The sequence below is a fragment of the Elephas maximus genome, chromosome 3 (genome assembly GCF_024166365.1).
Source record: "Elephas maximus indicus isolate mEleMax1 chromosome 3, mEleMax1 primary haplotype, whole genome shotgun sequence".
Lineage (NCBI taxonomy): Eukaryota > Metazoa > Chordata > Mammalia > Proboscidea > Elephantidae > Elephas > Elephas maximus.
This window is the reverse complement of record NC_064821.1, coordinates 210195582-210219625: the sequence shown is the minus strand read 5'-3', so window position 1 is coordinate 210219625 and position 24044 is coordinate 210195582. Positions and strand designations below refer to the sequence as shown.

The 24044-nt window shown below is 44.1% G+C and overlaps 1 protein-coding gene across 1 annotated transcript in view; it reads left to right on the top strand.

Annotated features, from left to right (window-relative positions):
- The first annotated feature begins 15147 nt into the window (after positions 1–15147).
- The window catches only part of ABCB10 (ATP binding cassette subfamily B member 10), a 51362-nt gene continuing 42465 nt past the window's right edge, over positions 15148–24044 (top strand). Inside the window, exon 1 of the mRNA XM_049881188.1 lies at positions 15148–15816. Within this exon, the coding sequence (XP_049737145.1) occupies positions 15291–15816 (526 nt within the window). The 5' untranslated portion in view covers positions 15148–15290. The remainder of the gene's footprint in view (positions 15817–24044) is intronic.

The following is a 24044-nucleotide window of genomic DNA, read 5'->3' as shown; positions in this document are numbered from 1 at the left end:
AGAATCAGAATATATATATATATGTACATACACACTCGTGTATTGATTTTCATTCAAGAGTTTATCCATCAATTGGATTCATCGTGTGTGTGTGTGTGTGTGTGTGTGTGTGTGTGTGTGTGTGTAACGGCCATATAAATCCAAGTGATCCTTCTGATAATATTTATTGCCCATAATATTCTTTTTTTTTTTAAGAGCCTTGAACTTTTGATTTAGATTGTATGCGTTAAATGCAAGTAGGAATGGTAGCATCAGAACCTGTCTAACTTCAGGGGGTATAATGACCAGGATCAGCCCAAGGCTGATCCCTACAAGGTAGAGGTCAGACATACCTCCTCTCTCCAATCTTCTTACCAATTCTGACACCAGCTGTCCCTCCCATGTCACTCTCTCCTTCTCTTCTGGGTTTGATAATCCATTGCAATGGCCACACAGAACTCATATACCATACTTACAGTTTAAGTAGTTTATTACGGAAGCAGTTTATCAAGGCTCAGGACCAACAGGCTACAACTCATAATCGGGATCAGGAAGCATGTAGGTAGATCCTCCCTTCTTCAGTGGAGCACAGCTCTCTAAGCCCCTTTTAGCTGTGCAGGCCTACTCACAGCCCCTTGAGGACAGGTTCCTCTTGGCCCTGCTATCTGTCATCATGGATTCTGCCGCTGGGCTCCTTCCAAGCCTGTCATCACTGGCTCTGCCACTGGGCCCCTTCCAGGCCTATTGCCATCTTCAGTGTTACAGCCCTTGGCCAGTGCTACAACTCTTTTAGGAGGTTCCTTGCCTCCTCTGTCTCTCTGCTTTTTCTCTCTTCTCTTTTCCTTCTGCTTTCTGTCTGAAAAACCTCTGTGGGGCTGGTTGCAAATATATATATCCTGTCAATTTCAAGGCATGGCCCTCCAGTGAGGACCACAAACTGACCAATCCCCTCTCAGTAAGCCACAGATGCTTCGTTTGCATAGTAGGCTACAGACACTTCATTTGCATAGTTAACTGACTAATCCCTGTAAGGTACATATCAACCAAAGGGCAGGAGGCAGCCCAGGACCAGACAAAAAGTATCAAAACGGGAGTTGTTTACAGCTTACCCAGGAAGTAACAAACCCTCCGGTGTAGAAAACTAGGGCAAAGTATCTCCTTAGGACTTAGGAGAAAAATCTCTCAAACTGTTTTTCCAATGAACCAAGGCAAAAGGCCACATAAAGGAACTCATTTCACCACATTATGCTAGTAGGTAATTCTTGTCTTGCATGTGGTTAGCTGAGTGGGATCTTTTTTTCAGCATGACATTTTTGTTGGCGATAATTATTGTTCATATTATTTCCCTGACTGAATTTTAAAAATGTAAACAACATAGAGAGGGTGTGTGTGTGTGTATATATGTGTTTTTATGACCCTTCTACACTAGAATTAATTTTCTGGAGACTCCGGGTTCCAGAGTGCACTGGTTGAAAAAGTCTGATGGAAGTCATGGTGGGGAAGGCAGGAAGTGAAGGCCAGTCCACCTTTCTCTGGTCCTTGCAACAGCAAGATTTTCTGGAAAGTAGGAAAAAGAAAGAGGAAGGTTAGATTTGAGGGGAGATTGTCACTTTCTCTCCAAGTGGGTGGATGTCTTTCCTTGACATTGCTTCAGCTGGGCTCACAGAGGAGCTGGTAGGATGTATGTATGATGTCAGGGTATGAGCTACGATCCCGCTTCTTTTCTGAAGTCGCCTAATAAAACCTTCCGCAAAGGGAACATACAAAATACACCCATTGCCGTCGAGTCAATTCCAACTCATAGCGACCATATAGGACAAAGTAGATCCGCCCCATAGGGCTTCCAAGGGTCGGCTGGTGGATCCAAGCTGCTGACCTTTTTGGTTAGCAGCCGAGCTCTTAACCACTGTGCCACCAGGGCTCTAAAGGGAACATACCTACTCATACTTACTCATAAATCCATGGAGCTGACTTCAAATTACACCCTGAATTCTAGATGTTCAGAATTTAGACACCAGTAAGAGGCTACCTTAAGTCAACTTGGGAGCCTCAATACCTTCCTGGGTCTAAGAGGTTGGAGTTTAGGGGATGACATGCTTCCTGTTCACTTCACACAGGCATTTAAGGCATGTTTAACCTCGCACTATCTTTCTATTGTCTTTGCCTCAAATATTTTGTGCTCCTTACTACCAGCCAGGATAGGGTGAGGCATGTGAGGCATTCTCCCCTGGGGTAAACTTTGCTGTTGTTAGGTACTATGGAATGGCTTTCGACTCATAGTGACCCCATGTACCACAAAATGGAACACTGCCCGGTGCTGCAACATCCTCAAGATAGTTGTTATGTTTGAGCCCGTTGTCACAGCCACTGTGTCAATCCATCTTGTTGAGGGTCTTTCTCCTTTTTTTTGTGCTTTAAGTGAAAGTTTACAGCTCAAGTTAGCTTCTGATACAAAAATTTATGCACACGTTCTTATGTGACCTTACTTGCTCTCCCTATGTCAGCACACTACTTTCCACCCTGGATTTCCCATGTCCATTCAATTAGCTCCTGTCCCTTTCTGACTTCTCATCTCGCCTCCAAACAGGAGCTGCCCATATAGTCTCATGTATCTACTTGAACTAAGAAGCACATTTTTCACAAGTATCATTTTATGTCTTAGAGTCCAGTCTAATCTTAGTCTGAAGAGTTGGCATCAGGAATGGTTTTAGGTGTGCGTTAACAGAGTCTGTGGGCCATGTCTTCTGGGATTCCTCTAATCTCAGTCAAACCATTAAGTCTGGGTTTTTTACTAGAATTTGAGATCTGCACCCCATTTTTCTCCTCCTCCATCAGGGATTCTGTTGTGTTCCCTGTAGCCAGCCACCATGTAGTTCTTCTGGTCTCAGGCTGATGGAGCCTCTGGTTCATGTGGCCCTTTCTGTCTCTTGGACTAATATTTTCCTTGTGTCTTTGGTGTTCTTCATTCTCCTTTGCCCCAGGTGGGTTGAGACTAATTGATGCTTCTTAGATGGCCGCTCACTAGCTTTTAAGATCCCAGACACCACTCACCAAACTGGGATGCAGAACATTTTCTTAATAAACTTTGTTATGCCAGTTGACCTGAATTGTCCCCTGGAGCCATGGTCCCCAGACCCGCCTTGGCTAGGACCTCCAGCACAACATTGAATAAGAGTGGCGATAAACGGCATCCTTGTCTGGTTCCCTTTCTCAAGGTGGAATGCTTTCAAAATCTCCCCATTTAAGATAACGTTGGCTGTTGGCTTTGTATAAATACCCTTTATAATGCTGAGGACTTTTCCTTCTATTCCTATTTTGCTGAGAGTTTTTATCATGAATTGGTGTCAGACTTTGTCAAATGCCTTTTCTGCATCAATTGATAAGATCATGTAGTTCTTGTCTTTTGTTTTATTTATGTGACACAAGGTAAATATGAGCCCAAGAGACAGAAAGGGCCACATAAACCAGAGGCTCCATCAGCCTGAGACCCGAAGAACTAGATGGTGCCCAGCTACCACTGATCACTGCCCTGACAGGGAACAAAACAGAGAATCCCTGATGGCGCAGGAGAACAGTGGGATGCAGATCTTAAATCCTCATAAAAAGACCAGGTTTAATGGTCTGACTGAGACTGGAGGGACCTTGATGGTCATGGTCCCTGGACCCTTTGATAGCCCAAATTTGGAACCATTTCCAAAACCAACTCTACAGACAGGAATGGAACACTGCCAGGTGCTGCAACATCCTCAAGATAGTTGTTATATTTGAGCCCACTGTCTATAAGACAGACAATGATGCTGGTGAAGAGTGAACTCTGCGGCTCAAGTAGACGCGAGACTATGTGGGCAACTCCTATCTGGTGGCGAAATGAGAAGGAAGAGGATGACAGGAGCTGGATGAACGGGCACGGGGAATACAGGGTGGAGAGGAGGAATGTGCTGTCTCATTAAGGGGAGAGCAGCTGGGAGTGCATGGTGGGGTGTGTATGGCTTTTTTTTTTAATTAACTTTTATTGAGCTTCAAGTGAACGTTTACAAATCAAGTCAGACTGTCACATATAAGTTTATATGCACCTTATTCCATACTCCCACTTGCTCTCCCCCTAATGAGTCAGCCCTTCCAGTCTCTCCTTTCGTGACAATTTTGCCAGCTTCCAACTCTCTCTATCCTCCCATCCCCCCTCCAGACAGGAGATGCCAGCACAGTCTCAAGTGTCCACCTGATATAATTAGCTCACTCTTCATCAGCATCTCTCTCCTACCCACTGTCCAGTCCCTTTCATGTCTGATGAGTTGTCTTCGGGGATGGTTCCTGTCCTGTGCCAACAGAAGGTTTGGGGACCATGACCGCCGGGATTCCTCCAGTCTCAGTCAGACCATTAAGTATGGTCTTTTTATGAGAATTTGGGTTCTGCATCCCACTGATCTCCTGCTCCCTCAGGGGTTCTCTGTTGTGCTCCCTGTCAGGGCGGTCATCGATTGTGGCTGGGCACCAACTAGTTCTTCTGGTCTCAGGATGATGTAGGTCTCTGGTTCATGTGGCCCTTTCTGTCTCTTGGGCTCTTAGTTGTCGTGTGACCTTGGTGTTCTTCATTCTCCTTTGCTCCAGGTGGGTTGAGACCAATTGATGCATCTTAGATGGCCGCTTGTTAGCATTTAAGACCCCAGACGCCACATTTCAAAGTGGGATGCAGAATGTCTTCATAATAGAATTATTTTGCCAATTGACTTAGAAGTCCCCTTAAACCATGGTCCCCAAACCCCCGCCCTTGCTCCGCTGACCTTTGAAGCATTCATTTTATCCCGGAAACTTCTTTGCTTTTGGTCCAGTCCAGTTGAGCTGACCTTCTATGTATTGAGTGTTGTCCTTCCCTTCACCTAAAGCAGTTCTTACCTACTAATTCTTCAGTAAAAAACCTTCTCCCTCCCTCCCTCCCTCCCCTCCTCGTAACCACAAAAGTATGTGTTCTTCTCAGTTTATACTATTTCTCAAGATCTTATAATAGTGGTCTTATACAATATTTGTCCTTTTGCCTCTGACTAATTTCGCTCAGCATAATGCCTTCCCGGTTCCTCCATGTTATGAAATGTTTCACAGATTCGTCACTGTTCTTTATCGATGGGTAGTATTCCATTGTGTGAATATACCACAATTTATTTAGCCATTCATCAGTTGATGGACACCTTGGTTGCTTCCAGCTTTTTGCTATTGTAAACAGAGCTGCAATAAACACGGGTGTGCATATATCTGTTTGTGTGAAGGCTCTTATTTCTCTGGGGTATATTCCTAGGACTGGGATTTCTGGGCTGTACGGTAGTTCTATTTCTAACTGTTTAAGATAACGCCAGATAGATTTCCAAAGTGGTTGTACCATTTTACATTCCCACCAGCAGTGTATAAGAGTTCCAATCTCTCCGCAGCCTCTCCAACATGTATTATTTTCTGTTTTTTAGATGAATGCCAGCCTTTTTGGAGTGAGATGGAATCTCATCCTAGTTTTAATTTGCATTTCTCTAATGCCTAATGATCGAGAGCATTTTCTCATGTATCTGTTGGCTGCCTCAATATCTTTTTTAGTGAAGTGTGTGTTCGTATCCTTTGCCCACTTCTTGATTGGGTTGTTTGTCTTTTTGTGGTTGAGTTTTGACAGAATCATAGATTTTAGAGATCAGGTGCTGGTCGGAGATGTCATAGCTGAAAATTTTTTCCCAGTCTGTAGGTGGTCTTTTTACTCTTTTGGTGAAGTCTTTAGATGAGCATAGGTGTTTGATTTTTAGGAGCTCCCAGTTATCTGGTTTCTCTTCGTCATTTTTGGTAATGTTTTGTATTCTGTTTATGCCTTGTATTAGGGCTCCTAGGGTTTTCCCTATTTTTTCTTCCATGATCTTTATCGTTTTAGTCTTTATGTTTAGGTCTTTGATCCACTTGGAGTTAGTTTTTGTGTTTGGTGTGAGGTATGGGTCCTGTTTCATTGTTTTGCAAATAGATATCCAGTTATGCCAGCACCATTTGTTAAAAAGACTATCTTTTCCCCAATTAACTGACACTGGGCCTTTGTCAAATATCAGCTGCTCATATGTGAATGGATTTATATCTGGGTTCTCAATTCTGTTCCACTGGTCTATGTGCCTGTTGTTGTACCAATACCAGGCTGTTTTGACTACTGTGGCTGTATAACAGGTTCTGAAATCAGGTAGAGTGAGGCCTCCCACTTTTTTCTCCTTTTTCAGTAATGTTTTGCTTATCTGAGGCTTCTTACCCTTCCATATGAAGTTGGTGATTTGTTTCTCTATCACCTTAAAAAATGACATTGGAATTTGGATCAGGAGTGCATTGTATGTATAGATGGCTTTTGGTAGAACAGACATTTTTACTATGTTAAGTCTTCCCATCCATGAGCAAGGTATGTTTTTCCACTTAAGTATGTCCTTTTGAATTTCTTGTAGTAGAGCTTTGTAGTTTTCTTTGTATAGGTCTTTTACATCCTTGGTAAGATTTATTCCTAGGTATTTTATCTTCCTGGGGGCTACTGTGAATGGTATTGATTTGGTTATTTCCTCTTCGATGTTCTTTTTGTTGATGTAGAGGAATCCAAGTGATTTTTGTATGTTTATCTTATAACCTGAGACTCTGCCAAACTCTTCTATTAGTTTCAGTAGTTTTCTGGAGGATACCTTAGGGTTTTCTCTGTATAAGATCATGTCATCTGCAAATAGAGATAATTTTACTTCCTCCTTGCCAATCCGGATGCCCTTTACTTCTTTGTCTAGCCTAATTGCCCTGGCTAGGACTTCTAGCACAATGTTGAATAAGAGCGGTGATAAAGGACATCCTTGTCTAGTTCCCGTTCTCAAGGGAAATGCTTTCAGGTTCTCTCCATTTAGAATGATGTTGGCTGTTGGCTTTGCATAAAAAAAAAAAATGCCCTTTATTATGTTGAGGAATTTTCCTTCAATTCTTACTTTGGTGAGAGTTTTTATCATAAAAGGGTGTTGGACTTTGTCAAATGCCTTTTCTGCATCAATTGATAAGATCATGTGGTTTTTGTGTTTTGTTTTATTTATGTGGTGGATTATATTAATGGTTTTTCTGATATTAAACCAGCCTTGCATACCTAGTATAAATCCCACTTGATCGTGGTGAATTATTTTTTTGATATGTTGTTGAATTCTATTGGCTAGAATTTTGTTGAGGATTTTTGCATCTATGTTCATGAGGGATATAGGTCTAAAATTTTCTTTTTTTGTAATGTCTTTACCTGGTTTTGGTATCAGGGAGATGATGGCTTCATAGAATGAGTTGGGTAGTATTCCGTCATTTTCTATGCTTTGGAATACCTTTAGTAGTAGTGGTGTTAACTCTTCTCTGAAAGTTTGGTAGAACTCTGCAGTGAAGCCGTCCGGGCCAGGGCTTTTTTTTTGTTGGGAGTTTTTTGATTACTGTTTCAATCTCTTTTTTTGTTATGGGTCTATTTAGTTGTTCTACTTCTGAATGTGTTAGTTTAGGTAGGGAGTGTTTTTCCAGGAATTCATCCATTTCTTCTAGGTTTGCAAATTTGTTAGAGTACAATTTTTCGTAATAATCTGATATGATTCTTTTAATTTCAGTTGGGTCTGTTGTGATGTGGTCCTTCTCGTTTCTTATTCGGATTATTTGTTTCCTTTCCTGTTATTCTTTAGTCAGTCTAGCCAATGGTTTATCAATTTTGTTAATTTTTTCAAAGAACCAGCTTTTGGCTTTGTTAATTCTTTCAGTTGTTTTTCTGTTCTCTAATTCATTTAGTTCAGCTCTAATTTTTATTATTTGTTTTCTTCTGGTGCCTGATGGATTCTTTTGTTGCTCACTTTCTATTTGTTCAAGTTGTAGGGACAGTTCTCTGATTTTGGCTCTTTCTTCTTTTTGTATGTGTGCATTTATCGATATAAATTGGCCTCTGAGCACTGCTTTTGCTGTGTCCCAGAGGTTTTGACAGGAAGTATTTTCATTCTCGTTGCATTTTATGAATTTCCTTATTCCCTCCTTGATGTGTTCTATAACCCAGTCTTTTTTCAGGAGGGTATTGTTCATTTTCCAAGTATTTGATTTCTTTTCCCTAGTTTTTCTGTTATTGATTTCTAGTTTTATTGCCTTGTGGTCTGAAAAGATGCTTTGTAATATTTCGATGTTTTGGATTCTGCAAAGGTTTGTTTTATGACCTAATATGTGGTCTATTCTAGAGAATGTTCCATGTGCGCTAGAAAAAAAAGTATACTTTGCATCAGTTGGGTGCAGAGTTCTGTATAAGTTAATGAGGTCAAGTTAGTTGATTGTTGTAATTAGGTCTTCCGTGTCTCTATTGAGCTTCTTACTGGATGTCCTGTCCTTCTCCGAAAGTGGTGTGTTGAAGTCTCCTACTATAATTGTGGAGGTGTCTATCGCACTTTTCAGTTCTGTTAAAATTTGATTTATGTATCTTGCAGCCCTGTCTTTGGATGCGTAAATATTTAATATGGTTATGTCTTCCTGATCAATTGTCCCTTTTATCATTATGTAGTGTCCTTCTTTATCCTTTGTGGTGGATTTAAGTCTAAAGTCTATTTTGTCAGAAATTAATATTGCTACTCCTCTTCTTTTTTGCTTATTGTTTGCTTGATATATTTTTTTCCATCCTTTGAGTTTTAGTTTGTGTCTCTAAGTCTAAGGTGTGTCTCTTGTAGGCAGCATATAGACGGATCGTGTTTCTTTATCCAGTCCAAGACTCTCTGTCTCTTTATTGGTGCATTTAGTCCATTTACATTCAGCATAATTGTAGATAAATAAGTGTTTAGTGTTGTCATTTTGATGCCTTTTTATGTGTGTTGTTGACAATTTCATTTTTCCACTTACTTTTTTGTGCTGGGACGTTTTTCTTAGTAAATTGTGAGATCCTCATTTTCGTAGTGTTTGACTTTATGTTTGTTGAGTCGTTACGTTTTTCTTGGCTTTTATCTTGAGTTATGGAGTTGTTATACCTCTTTGTGGTTACATTAATATTTACCCCTATTTTTCTAAGTAAAAACCTAACTTGTATTGTCCTATATCGCCTTGTATCACTCTCCATCTGGCAGTTCTATGCCTCCTGTATTTAGTCCCTCTTTTTTTGATTATTGTGATCTTTTACATATTGACTTCAATGATTCCCTGTTATGAGCATTTTTTTTTAATTAATCTTAATTTGTTTTTGTGATTTCCCTATTTGAGTTGATATCAGGATGTTCTGTTTTGTGACCTTGTGTTGTGCTGGTATCTGATATTATTGGTTTTCTGACCAAACAATATCCTTTAGTTTTTCCTGTAGCTTTGGTTTGGTTTTTGCAAATTCTTTAAGCTTGTGTTTATCTGTAAATATCTTAATTTCGCCTTCATATTTCAGAGAGAGTTTTGCTGGATATATGATTTTTGGCTGGCAGTTTTTCTCCTTCAGTGCTCTGTATATGTCATCCCATTCCCTTCTTGCCTGCATGGTTTCTGCTGAGTAGTCTGAACTTATTCTTATTGATTCTCCCTTGAAGGAGACCTTTCTTTTATCCCTGGCTGCTTTTAAAATTTTCTCCTTATCTTTGGTTTTGGCAAGTTTGATGATAATATGTCTTGGTGTTTTTCTTTTTGGATCAATCTTAAATGGGGTTCGATGAGCATCTTGGATAGCTATCCTTTCGTCTTTCATGATGTCAGGGAAGTTTTCTGTCAGCAGTTCTTCAACTATTTTCTCTGTGTTTTCTGTCCTCCCTCCCTGTTCTGGGACTCCAATCACACGCAAGTTATCCTTCTTGATAGAGTCCTACATGATCCTTAGGGTTTCTTCATTTTTTTAAATTCTTTTATCTGATTTTTTTTCAGCTATGTTGGTGTTCATTCCCTGGTCCTCCAGATTTCCCAGTCTGCATTCTAACTGCTCAAGTCTGCTCCTCTGACTTGCTATTGCGTTGTCTAATTCTGTAATTTTATTGTTAATCTTTTGGATTTCTACATGCTGTCTCTCTATGGATTCTTGCAACTTATTAATTTTTCCACTATGTTCTTGAATAATCTTTTTGAGTTCTTCAACTGTTTTATCAGTGTGTTCCTTGGCTTTTTCTGCAGTTTGCCTTATTTCGTTTCTGATGTCTTGAAGCATTCTGTAAATTAGTTTTTTATATTCTGTATCTGATAATTCCAGGATTGTATCTTCATTTGGGAAAGATTTTGATTCTTTTGTTTGGGGGGTTGTAGAAGCTGTCATGGTCTGCTTCTTTATGTGGTTTGATATGGACTGCTGTCTCCGAGCCATCACTGACTGGGACGCTGGCTCCAGGCTCCGAAAACAGTCGCTGCTTCCCCGTATTTGTTCATTCTCCGTCTCTAAATCTGTGTTTGTTGTTCAGGGTTCGTAGATTGTTATGTATGTGATCGATTCACTTGTTTTTCCAAGTCTTTGTTGCAAGAGGGATCCGAGGTAGCGTCTACCTAGTCCGCCATCTTGGCCCCGCCTCTGTGTATGGCTTTTTGTATGAGAGGCTGACTTGATCTGTAAACTTTCACTTAAAGCCAAATAAATAAATAAAAAGGAAGATGGAAGGAATACTCAGAGTCACTATACCAAAAATAATTGGTTAACCTTCAATGGTTTTAGGAGGTAACGTATGGTCAGGAATCAATGGTGCTGAAGGAAGAAGTCCAAGCTGCACTGAAGGCATTGGTGAAATAAAAGGCTCAGAGAATTGATGGAATACCAACTGAGATGTTTCGAAAATCGGATGCAGCCCTGGAAGTGCTCACTCCTCTATGCCAAGAAATTTGGAAGACAGCTTCCTGGCCAACTGACTGGAAGAGATCCATATTTATGCCTATTCCCAAGAAAGGTGATCCAACCGAATGTGGAAATTATTGATCAATATCACTAATATCACATGCAAGCAAAATTTTGCTGAAGATCATTCAAAAGTGCTGCAGCAGTATATTGACAAGGAACTGCAAGAAATTCAAGATGGATTTAGAAGTGGAAGTGGAACCAGGGATATCATGGCTGATGCCAGATGGATCCTGGCTGAAAGCAGAGAATACCAGAAAGATGTTTACTCATGTTTTATTGAGTATGCTAAGGCATTCAACTATGTGGACCATAACAAATTATGGATTACATTGCAGAGAATGGGAATTCCGGAACACTTAATTGTGCTCATGAGGAATCTGTATATGGATCAAGAGGCAGTCCATTGAACAGGACAAGGGGATGGTGCAAGGTTTAAAGTCAGGAAAGGTGTGTGTCAGGGTTGTATCCTTTCACCATACCTATTCAATCTGTATGCTCAGCAAATCTGAGAATCTGGACTGTATGAAGAAGAACGGGGCGTCAGGGTTGGAGGAAGCCTCATTAACAACCTGCATTATGCAGATGACACAACCTTGCTTGCTGAAAGTGAAGAGGACTTGAAGCACTTACTGATGAAGATCAAAGACCAGAGCCTTCAGTATGGACTACACCTCAACATAAAGAAAACAAAAATCCTCACAACTGGACCTCTAAGCAGCATCATAATAAACCGAGAAAAGATTGAGGTTGTCAAGGATTTCATTTTACTTGGATCCACAATCGGCACCCACGGAAGCAGCAGTCAAGAAATCAAAAGACACTTTGCCTTGGGCAAATCAGTACAAAAGACCTCTTTAAGTGTTGAAAAGCAAAGGTGTCACTGTGATGGTTAAGATTATGTGTCTGCTTGACTGGGCCATGATTCTTGGTGTTTATATGTGATCACTCCCATGATGAAATCTGAGTAGCCAATCAGTTGAAGGGGAGTTTCCTTGGGGGTGTGTCCTGCATCTGAATGTAAGCAGACATTCTGGCTTTTTGCTAGTTCTGGATCCTGTGGCTGCCTCCTGTTCTTGGGACTTCAGCTATCAGCTTATCTGCCAATCTTGGAATTTGTTGATCTTCACAGCCTGTGAGTGGGAGCCCTGCCCTCAAACCTGCCGATCTTGAGCTCACGAGCCCCTGCAGCTATGTGAATCAAGAGAAGACTTGTGGACTTGCCTGCCAATCTTGGGATTTGTAGATCTTCACAGCCTGTGAGTAAGAGCCTGCTCTCTGCGACCTGCCCATCTTGGGTTCACCAGCCCCTGCAGCTACGTGAATCGAGAGAAGCCTTTATCCTGATACACGGACTTGGGATATTCCAGCCTCTGCAATCACATGAGCCGTTTCCTTGATGTAAATCTCTCTCTGTATATATTCATATGCTTGACTGGTTTTGCTTCTCTAGAGAGCCCAGTCTAAGACAGTCACCTTGAGGACTAAGGTGCACCTGACCCAAGCCATGGTGCTTTCAATCACCTCGTATGCATGCATAAACTGGACAATGAATAAGGAAGGCTGAAGAAGAATTTACGTCTTTGAATTGTGGTGTTTGCGAAGAATATTGACTATACCATTGTCATGGATTGAATTATGTCCCCTAAATGTGTGTATATCATTTTGGCTGACCCATGATTCCCAGTATTGTGTGGTTGTCCTCCATTTTGTGATTGTAATTTTATGTTAAAGACGATTAGAGAGGGATTGTAACACCTTTACTAAGGTCACATCCCCGATCCAATGTAAAAGGAGTTTCTCTTGGGTGTGGCCTTCACCACCTTTTATCTTACAAGAGATAAAAAGAAAGGTAAACAAGCAGACAGTGGGGGACCTCATACCACCAAGAAAGCAGTGCCGGGGGCAGAGCATGTCCTTTCGACCTGGGGTCCCTGGGCAGAGAAGCTCTTAGTCTGGGGGAAGATTGATGAGAAAGCCAACAGAGAGAGAAAGCCTTCCCCTGGAGCTAAAGCCCAGAATTTGGACTTTTAGCCTACTTGATTGTGAAGAAATAAATTTCCCTTTGTTAAAGCCATCTACTTGTGGTTTTTTTGTTACAGCAGCAGTAGATGACTAAGACAACCATGGACCGCCAAAAGAATGAACAAATCTGTCTTGGAAGAAGTACAACCAGAATGCTCCTTAGAAGCAAGGATGGTGAGACTACGTATCTCATACTTGGACATGTCATCAGAAGGGATCAGTCACTGGAAAAGGACATCATACTTGGTAAAGTATAGGGTCAGGGAAAAAGAGGAAGATCCCCAATGAGATGGATTGACATAGTGCTGCAACAATGGGTACAAGCATAGCAACAATTGTGAGGATGCCACAGGACCAGGCAGTGTTTCGTTCTGTTGTGCACAGTGTTGCTATGAGTCATAATCAACTCCAGGGCACCTAACAACAACTGACCAGAGTGCATGAGAAGGTTCAAAAAGTAAATTAGCCTAGAGTTTTAGCCCTGTAGGAATATTGATACATATAAGCTAGGCTTGCAAAAAATGTTTTTGTTGTTTTAACTACAGGAATATTTTTATAAACAATAATAAATTTACACTGAAACACTGCACAAAAATTTTATAGACGATCATTTTTGTGTGACCCCCTATGGCATCACCACCTGGTGTGGCTGCACACACACCTTCCCCTCCCCCCCTTATGGAGCAGTTCTACTTTGTCACTTAAGGCCTCTAATGACTAGGAATCCATTTAGCAGCACCTAACAACAACCCTTCCCCCACGTGTCTGTCGGTTTGTTGTACTGTGGGGGCTTGTGTGTTGCTGTGATGCTGGAAGCTATGCCACCGGTATTCAGATACCAGCAGGGTCACCCATGGAGGACAGGTTTCAGCTGAGCTTCTAGACTAAGACAGACTAGGGAGAAGGACCCTGCAGTCTACTTCTAAAAAGCATTTGCCAGTGAAAACCTTATGAATAGCAGCGGAACATTGTCTGATATAGTGCTGGAAGGTGAGTCCCCCAGGTTGGAAGGCACTCCAAAGAGGACTGGGAAGAGCTGCCCGGCAGTTTCGTTCTGTTGTGCATAGGGTCGCTATGAGTCGGAACCGACTCGACGGCACCTAGCAACTACAACAACAACCCTTATGTAAGAACCAAGCGGGTTCCCTCTCTGTCCCTGAAACACAGCACAGAGACACCCCCACTGTGTAAAGTCTCCTTGTGTCCCTTGTGATCTGGTGGATTTATTTAAAACCCTCTTCTCTGGCTCTCCTTGCCAGTGTATTAAAGCACTTGTCTGTGAGATTAGATGAGAAGCTTAGGGGGCAGTGAGTCTAAATCAATGGTGAGAACGTTTGCACGGCTTGAAGAATGAGATCAATGTCAATGAGCTGTACATGCAGAAATTGTCGAAATGGTCGTGACTGTGTATGTTTTTTCTCTCTCTCTCACACACACACACACACACACAGACACAAACATTTCCTTCTGAATGCTCTTCTCCACTAGTCTGAGCAGCTGGGGTGCCTTGCCCATTTCTGCTATTGCACTTTTACGTACTTAGGTTATGAAATGATCCCTGCTCCTTTCTCAAGTTGTCCACGTTGTAATACTCGCCAACCACTCCTCCACAAAGCCTTTCAGAACAGAACTGCATGGGCCGCCGCGATTTCCCTCCCGGCGGCCGTCTCTGCACTGCAGCCTTGGGCGCGGCGCTGGGCCAGGGGACTGCAGGCGGGGACCCAGGCCGTGCCGACCGAGGCTCCGCTCCCGCGCTCTCCGAGCTCGTCGGCTTTTCGCCCCATCCTTGTGCCGGGCATCGTCTGGTCGCGCCTGCTCGCTTCACGGAGTTCTCCGGCGTCAGGAAGGGCTCGTGGGCGCCCCCAGTTGGTGCAGTAGGCGACGGAGAGCGTGGAAACCTTCCTGCAGCTGTAGTGAGCTGCAGCGGCGGCGTTGCCGGTTCCTCCTGCAAGCCCCGGGCCTGGTCTCCTTGGTGGCGCGGGAGTGGCGCCCCGTCTCCTTTTTCTGCCTGGGCGGCGCGCCGGTGCAGGAACTGCAGGGGGCGCTGTGGACGCACGCTTCTCAGGGTGTAGGGTGTGTGGTCTGGTCAACGCCCGAGGGTCGCGCGCGGCGATGGAGTGGCATGGAGCGCGGGCCCGTACGCTCCCGGCGGCTCCGGGCGCGTGCCGGAGCGCGGTGCCAGGGAGCCACGTGCGGATCGCGCCCGGCCCCCGACAGGAGGTGACAGCGCGGAAGGCGGGGCGGCGGGAGCGTTATCGGCGGGGACCAGCGCCGGCCGCGGCAGGCAGGGCCAGAGGCGCGGCGCGCACGCCCAGCCGCTCGGGGCCCGGATCCCGGCCGCGTCGCCGCCTGCCTGCGGAGGGGGGCCTCGCTGTGGGCGCGCCGGGCTAAGGCCGGGGGAGGAGCCTCGGGGCTCCGCCGGCGCCCGGCGCCGGGGTGGAGGCGCAGAGGTCGGGGAGGAGGTCCAGCTCTCGGCGCCATGCGCTGTGCCTCCTCTTGGCAGCTGTGGCTCCTTCCGGCCGCCTCCGCTGGGGCTCCGGCTACGGCCGGTGCCCCCGGGCCCTGGCAGCCTCTGGTGGGCCTGGGGCGGCCGAGGCCTTGGGGCGCGGGGCTGGGGCTCTGCGGGGGTCTCGGAGCCGCACGCCTGCGCTGCTGGGGAAGTGCCTGGCCCGGCGGAGGCCTGAGTTCCAGCCGCGGAGTCCCCAGGCCGCCGGTGTCCGTGCCGGGACCAACGTGCGCCCCCGGGAGTGCAGCAGGCATCGCGCGGCTACTAGGGCTCCGCGCGCGGCTTTCTGGCGCCTGCAGATGCGGGGCGCGCACGAGACTCCCGAGCGGCCTGGCCGCCTCTTCCCGGGCCGGGGGCGAGTCCTGGCGGCGTGGGTCGGCGGCTCCAGCAGCAGTGGCAGCTCCCGGAGACGACTCAGGGCTGCAGCCCTCGGTGGCCGGGCGCTCGGAGGCGAAGAAGCTCCTGGGGTTGGCGTATCCTGAGCGCTGGAGACTGGCAGGTAGGGGCGCACCGCGCCGTGTGTCTAAGAGGGGCCCGGCCAGATCTCTGCCCTTGACGCTTTTCCCCCATTCTCAGCGTTCCTTCCTCCTTCCTTCCTACTCTCCTCTGTCAACCTGCTGGAACAAGAGCTGCTTGTTCCAGAGCCACCTGGAGGGCCATTGAAGGGGGAGCAAAGACGACAGGGAGAACCTGTCACCACTTTCTCCTCTCACTAGGCTAGACCACTTTTTAAACTTTGAGGAGGCACTAGGACAAGTGCTGACCAGGGAGCTCACTTCAGAGATCTGCATGCAAAAAGTTAGGGCTTTCAGGTTAGCTGGCGACGTTCTCCGATTTGGTTTGTTTGTTTTCCTGACTTGTTGATGGATCCAAGTGGAGCAGGATCTCGGTAGAGTCTTGGGATCTGCTCCACCACCAACTTAGTGAAAACATCAGTTCTGGCGTTGGCAGCATTTGCAGAAAGTGCGGTTTTTTTCTGATTAAAAAAAAAAATTCTAACATAAAACATGCTTGTATTACGTATTTATCCTGCTTTTGAAAACATTATTTCTTTTAGGCAAGTTTATCAAGTAGCCCACAGTACTGCTACAGCGTGAAGCAAATGATGAAAATTTCTGACTGGTCTCCTGGACTGTTCCTGCCTCCCTGAGCGGCAAAGCTACAGTTTATAGAGCCTTTTCAGAACAAGCAGTATTGCTCAGAGTCAGTGATCCATACATTACTGACGCTTTGAGAACCTGTAGAGCAGGACCTAAGGAAATCAGAATTAAGTGTTTTTTTTTTTTTACATAAAAATTATTCTGCTTTTAGAAACAAAATCCAAATGAATAAAACAATTTTCTATCGCTCCTCACTTGTAGCAGTATTTGGAGGACTGCTTTAAATGCAAAGGCCTTGTAAGATCTAAATGTTTTTGAACTTTCTCTAAGTTGTCCTCTTCTTTGTGTAAATATTTACTGAGCCCTTGGTGTGCTGTGCCCTGGTGTTACATTGGTAACCAGAAGTATGGTCCCTCATCCTGTGGGGGCTTCCAGCTTAGTGGCCAGAAAGCATTAAGGAAATAATCATATGAGTAGAAATAACTTGTGAGGAGAACGCAGGAAGAGGGTCTGTGAAGTTATCAGGTGTGACACTGATGAAGAAATCCACATACTTTGGTAGGAACCCATGGCTATAGAAAGGACTGATTTGTAATTTAGGACAGGGTCATGCTTTGGAGGGCAGTTACCTTCTGATTGGGTTTGAATATTAAAGCTCAGGGGGAGTCTTAGACTCAGTAAGGTATTAAAGAGGATCATTTCATAATTCAGTTGGTCGTGTGTAGAGTCTGATAGAAATAAGAATCTTTTCTCTCACAAAGGGAAATTCTGAGCCTTGGTGTTCTTACAGGGCTCTGAGCTGCTTAAGATGGGGCTATGCCTGATGGTCTTTCTGTCCCCAGCTCTCTGTGGGGTGGGCCACAAAGCAGGAGTCCTGCCAGAGTGCTTTGAGAGAGGAATAAGGGACTGGACAGGCAGGCCCAGTAGGCTTTCAGAGACCCAGGCACACAGGGTGTGCCCAGCACCCCACCGTGTAACTCAGAGTAAGTGTAAGGACACCCAGTCTTGTCTTGTTTTTGAAATATTGGATGTCAGAAAGGTTTCTTAGGTGTCAGGATTTGGTAGTGCCTGCGCATGCTTACAGTTGGCACAGGGGCTGCAGCAGTGGGCTCGAGCATAACGGTGATGGTGAGGATGGCGCAGGACCCGGGCTCTGTCGTACATAGGGCCGCTGTGAGTCGGAACCAGCTCAGAGGCACCTAACGACAACAATAGCACGTGCTTACACTGTGTCCTGGGCACTTCACATCCTTTTATTTTAAGATTGGAAACCATCTTCATCTGCCCTGTTGAAAAGTTGTGAATATGTAATTTGAGGAAATAAAACTGGGGTTGGTACACTAATTACTTTTGTTTTTTACTTTTACTTTTTAATCAGATGATAAATCCATATTGTATGTTATACGGACGGGACCTGATGAAAAGCTTATTAGGACGTGTGGTTTCCTCAGAAGTCATTACGTGTAATATATTGAAGCCATTCTGAAGGGTGGCGTCTGTGGGATTAAGAGGAAGTGGGCATTATCAATTTGTCAGTTAGCATCATGAGAGCAGCCTCAGACGTTGGCACATCTCTGAAATGCTGGAGATAAAGAGCAGTTGTGTGTGGTGGGTGGGTGAGTGGGGCTGTGCATGTGTATTTTTTCATCAAGATACCCAGAAAGATGAGTTGAAGAGAATGAACTGCAATGTTTATTCGTTAATTTTTAGAGAAACAAATACAAAGCCCTTTCTAGAAAATTCAGCTTTGTATTTCAAGAATATTACTTTCACCTGTCTTCAGCAGCTTGCTCAGTACGCACCTGAGCTGTGCAGCCAGAACACTTTGATGTTAACTTGGATGAGAAACTTTTAAAAACAGGGCCTGCCATTTGAAATGTTTGCAGATGTGTGTTGGAACAGTTTTAACATTATTTCCATTCCTCTCCCGAGAATGAACTGGTGCCCTCTAACCTGCCCTTTGCCCCTTTTTCTGCTTTGCTTGCAAATTGGCAGCTGTCTTCCTGCAGCTCTGGTCTGCAAGGTTGGTGTGGAGCCTGTTTTTCACTGCTAACTCTCCATCTTATCACCTTGTCCAGAAGGAGCCTTCCAAGCCCAGTGTGGCTGGTTGGGATAAGAAGTAATTGTCACAGTCTCTTGCTGTGCCTGGCAGATAGGAGAGGCCACGGGGGACTTTAATCGCTCCGGCAGTGGGGACCGGTGGACCCAGTGCATAAAATCGGGTCTTGTGAAAAGTGAGCTGTTGGGCCCTCAGTATGTTGTGAGACTATAAACAGTGATGTGAACCTGGAGGTCATTTGGGCTGTGGGGCTTGGCCCCCAGAGGCAGCTTCCAGGTTAGACTGTGGAAGGTACAAACCCACCCGTCTTCTTCAGCCCCAACAAGTTAGTGTGCATGTTGGTGACTTGGAAGGGCATGTATCACTTAAATTGTGATAGGGTTGTGTGGTTTGAAGTCAGGGCAGTTTTTAGAAGGTGGTGCCTGCCGAGAACTTTTGCTGAACTTGTAGTTAGTTGTGTTTTCTGAAGAGAGACAATTTAAGTCCTACTGTAAAGGGACCAAAATGAATAGACTGATAAAGCCACTGAATGCAGTAAGCAAGGAGAAGTTACCTTAGAATGACTGTGTTTCCTGAAACCCACGTTAGGACCCAGCTTCTGACAAGTGCAGTGACTTACGGGGCAATGAGGCTGAACCTTTGGAACTAGGATTGTTTCTGAGAATCATGGTTGTTTGCTGTGGAATACCATATTTCAGAGAAAGTATTAACATTCTGTAGCTGTGCTGTGAAATATGGCTGGTTGGAATTGGTTTAAGTGTAAAATACACCCCGAATTTTAAAGGACTTAAAAAAAAAAAAAAAGAACTTAGTAGGAATAAAAGAATATATATTATTTATTGATTACATGTTGATAATATTTTGACTATATTGGGCACAGAATAAGTTATTACAATTTATTTCATCTGTTTTTACTTTCTCTAGTGTAGTGACTAGAAATCCTGTTTCTCCAGGGCAGTGCTGTCCTGCAGCCAGAGGCCAGCCGGCCTTTCTGTTGCTAACGCGGCGCACGTGCCTAACTCTGCAGCCCGCACCGACAGCCTGGCCTTGCACTCGCTGTGCGTGCCATGTCAGATCTCTGCTCTTCAAATTCCTCCCTGAAACTCCAAAAATTTCCTAAACTCTCTGAGCCTGAGTTTCCTCATCTGTTTTCTTCTAATTTACTAGCACCTCACGTCGTGACTTCCTCCTCTCTCCAGCTTAGACACCAGGTTCCTTCACTGCAGCCTCTGTCTTTCAAACACTCTTCTTGTTTGTCCCCTGTTATACTCACTTGCGTCCACTAAAATGTCTCCCAGACACCTGAAAACTCAACGTGCCTAAAAACCAAGCTTACCTTCCTCCCCAAACCTGCATTCCCGCCTCTGTTCCTCGTCTCAGTAGATAGAGCCATGGGTAGACCCATTTGCCCAAGCCAGAAACATGGGCCATTCTTGCCCTCTCCTTTAATGATAACAGTAATAAAAATAATGCCTAATATTTATTGAGTGTTGACTAGATACTGGGCACTGTGTGAAATGCTTCACATACGTTGTCTAATTTAATCCTCACAACAGTTCCATGAGGGAGGTGTTATTTTTGTTGCCATTTTACAGCTGATGAAACCAAGGTGCAGAGAAGTCGAGTGACTCACCCAAGGTCAAAGAGCCAGAAGATGATAGATCTAGGCTTGTAGTTAGTCCTATCAGTCCCCATGTCAGAGCCGGCCTTCCTAACCTGCTTCTCAAATCAAAGCAGTCGTCATGTCCTGTAGGTTCTAATTCTTAAAAATATCTCAGATCTTTTTCATCTCACTCCATCCCCTCCACCACCTCCCCGCTTACCCTAGCACGTCTCTTGCCCAGATGACCAGGGCAGCATTCTGACTGGTCTCCCCTCTAGTCGTTGGCCTCCAGTCCTCTCCTGTAAAAATACAAAATTTGGTTGTATCACTCCCCAACAGCCTTGCTTACAGCAAAGTTCACATTCTGTGTGATAACCTGGACCCCACTTACCTCTCCACTGTGCCCAGATCTCTGCTCCAGCAAGCCTTTATACCCTGGAAGCCTTCGGCAGTCCTGACCGCCAGGCCCGGCTGTGCTCTCCACGTGGAATGCTTTCCTCTCCACCTCCCTCCACCCAGGTGTCGGAAGGTTGAGAGGACAAGCTTGGCTCAGAAGGTCGGTCTGCAGCGTATGAACTGGGTGACTTTGGACTTCAGCTTTCTCTCTGAAAAATGAGGATAGGGAGAGAAGTCATATAAAATACCTCAGGTAGTCGTGGGGGACGCATCATAAGAGCTCAGTCCCGAGTGACGGGGTAGCTGAACCTGCCCAACACAACAGTCATGTGAATCGTTAACAGATACGCACACGTGTGCAGGTTGGTGGGTTGTAGGCGCAGTGTACATCTTTCCCCGCCTCCCCCAAGCTTCTGTCCTCGTTGTCAGTTGCCATGGAGTTGGCCCCCAAGTCACGGCAATCCCATGTGTGCAGAGTAGAACTACTCCATAGGATTTCATTTTAAGTAAAAGCTATAATATTTAATTTGAATGGAAAACATCAATGCGATTAGGATTTTTTTCTCTTTTTATAAAAACGTGTTTCCTAGCTTTGTCCATGAAAAAAGGCCTGAGAGTAATAACCCAATAGCAATTGCAACGTTAGTACAGATTGTGTCTCTGATACCGTTTCTCATCAAAAGGAATCAGGGTTCCTAAGAAAAAAGTCTAATTTTATGTCTGTGGCAGGAATCGTAGAAGATGAGCCAAAAATACTTTGGGTGAAAGCAAGAGATACTGCTGAGATGATGTGAGGAAGCCACAGGAGCCAACTTAAAATGGGTTCCACTGGGCCAAAGATGGCACAATTTAAACATCAAAAAGAATAATTACATCAGTGGGTTCAAATATACCAAATATGTAAAAATATGTAAGAATTTGTAAAAATACCACCTTGATTGGTCATCTCCAGCGTTTGTTAGGATACCAATGCATTGTCCTAAAAGTTTGTAAAAATGTAGGCAATCAGTATTCTATCTTGCATTCTTGTAGAAGTTATATTTCAGATAACCAAATAGTTGGTGAGGGAATGCTGTTTATAGATGAGTTCCAGCTAGTAAATGCAAAAGGTGTAATAGACATAGAATATCCATGTTTTACAATTCATAATCACACAGTATTTCTAGGCACCACGTATCAATGGCTGCTAAGCCACTAGGAGAAAGATTGGTAGAGGATTTTGCAGTGGTTGGATTAGGCTGGCAAAACCTGAACCAGACATTTCAGCCCCCCAAATATAAGGCAGTAAGTACACATCCTCACCCATGAATTATTTTTGCCAAGGGAGGAAAAAGGCTGAATTTAACCAAGCCACTATATCTAACCACCAGTTTACAGGAATTATAAAGAATAAGGTTTCTATTAAACCACAATTAGTCAAAGCTGTAACATGGGAGCTCTTTAAGACAAATGATCTGGTTTCTTCAAAAGATACTTGCCGTAAAAAGAGAAGAAGAACGCTTAAAAGAAGCACACCAACTAAATGTAAGGTGGACTTGTGGACGCTCACTAAAAAAAAAAAATAAGTGTAACAAGATTTTTGAGCTGTATAGATGGTGAGCTCTATTAGAGGGTCTATTAGGAAGACTCTCAACGAGGTGTATTGACACAGTGGCTGCAGCAACAATGGGCTCAAGCATAACAATGATTGTAAGGATGGTGCAGGACCGGGCAGTGTTTCGTTCTGTTGTGCATAGGGTCGCTATGAGTCGGAAGTGACTCAACGGCACCTAACAACAACAACAGCAACATTAGATGGTGTTAATGAATTATAGATAGATAAATAGCTACCATTGGGTTGACTCCAACTCATGGCGATCTTATGTACAACAGAACAAAATGTTTCCCAGTTTTGCATCATCCCTGCAATCACCAGCATGTTCCAGTCCATTGTAGAGACGATTGTGCCAATCCTTCTCAACTGAAGATCTCCCCTGTTTATGCTGGTCCTCTACTTCATCCAACGTGACGATCTTTTCCAGCAGTTGATCCCACCTGATGACGCACCCAAAGCAAGCAAGTCTGACAGTGTTCTGTTTTGATCCATAAGGTTTTCATTGGCTAATTTTTAGAAATACATTGCCAGGCCTTTCCTCCTAGTTGGTCTTTTTTTTTTTTTTTTGAGACTATATACAGCAAAACGTACTCCAATTCAACCATTTCTGCGTGTACAACTCAGTGACGTGGTTTACATTCTTCGAGTTGTGCAGCCACTCTCACCCTCCTTTTCTGAGTTGTTCCTTCCCCGTTAACATAAATTCACTGCCCCCTGAGGTTCCTGTCTAATCTTTCAAGTTGCTGTTATCACTTTGATCCCAGAAAGTTCTTAAAACAGCCTAATGCTCGAGGCAGACATTTTTTTTTTTTACACTAGTTTAGCCAGACCATTGGGCTCCAAAGGGTTTTCATGGCTGTGAAGTTTCAGAAGCAGATTGCTAGGTCTTACAAGGTGCCTCTGGGTGAGTTCAAGCCACCAGCCTTTCAGCTAGTAGACAAGCTCTTAACCATTTGCATCCCACCGTAGCTCTTCTACTAGCAATCTACATTTTAGATTTTCTTTACCTTTTTGTTTTTTTTTTTTTTTTTTTTGAGGGATGTTTCTTTTCTTCCTTGAATGCTGTGATTCAGCAGAATGAGAGTGACAGAAAGACCCTTGAAGGTCTGATTAAGAGACACAATGGTAGATTATATAAGCAGAAGTTCTGGGGTAACGTTAGGCAAGGATGAGGCAAGAGGCTTAACCACGGGGAAAAGATAGAGAAGAATTCCAGAAGAATTGCTGTGTGCTCACTGTGTGCTGGTGGTGTGCGTCTAACTTGCTCATTGGTGTAGGAGAGAGTGATGTTCAGGGAAACCTTGGTTAACAAAAATCCAACTAACCAAAACTGAAAAGATCTTATTTTACTTTTTTTCCCTAAATTTTATTTATTTTGTTGTTGAGAATATACACAGCAAAACATAAACACCAATTCAGCCGTTTCTACATGTACAGTTTAGTGACAATGATTACATTCTTTAAGTTGTGCAAACAGCTTTTCAGGTCACTTGGTAAATAGGCCAGAGTAGCATACTAAAATGAGGGATATGTTACCTCCAAAATCCAAAGAGGCCGACTAGGCATTGTGCCTCCTTTTTAGTTGTGGGCGGGGCCAGATACAATAACTTATCCTTCACTTTAGAAGGAATATCTCAACATACCCCGTGCCACTGAACCCCTAGAAATTTCACTGAGGTGGAAGGTGCCTGAGTTTTTGTCAGATTAATTTCCCACCCTCTAGCATTACAAATGTTTTACCAGTAAGTCCAGCGTCATTGACAGTTTTTCCTTACTATAGGGTCGCTATGAGTCAGAATTGGCTTGACGGCAGGGGGTTTGGTTTTGTTCTTAGGTCCAGTCAGCATAATGTCATCGACGTAATGTACCAGTGTGACATCTGAAGGAAGGGAAAGGTGATCAAGGTCCCTGTGGACTAAATCACGGCAAAGAACCAGAGTGTTAATATAGCTCTGAGGTAGGACACTGAAAGTGT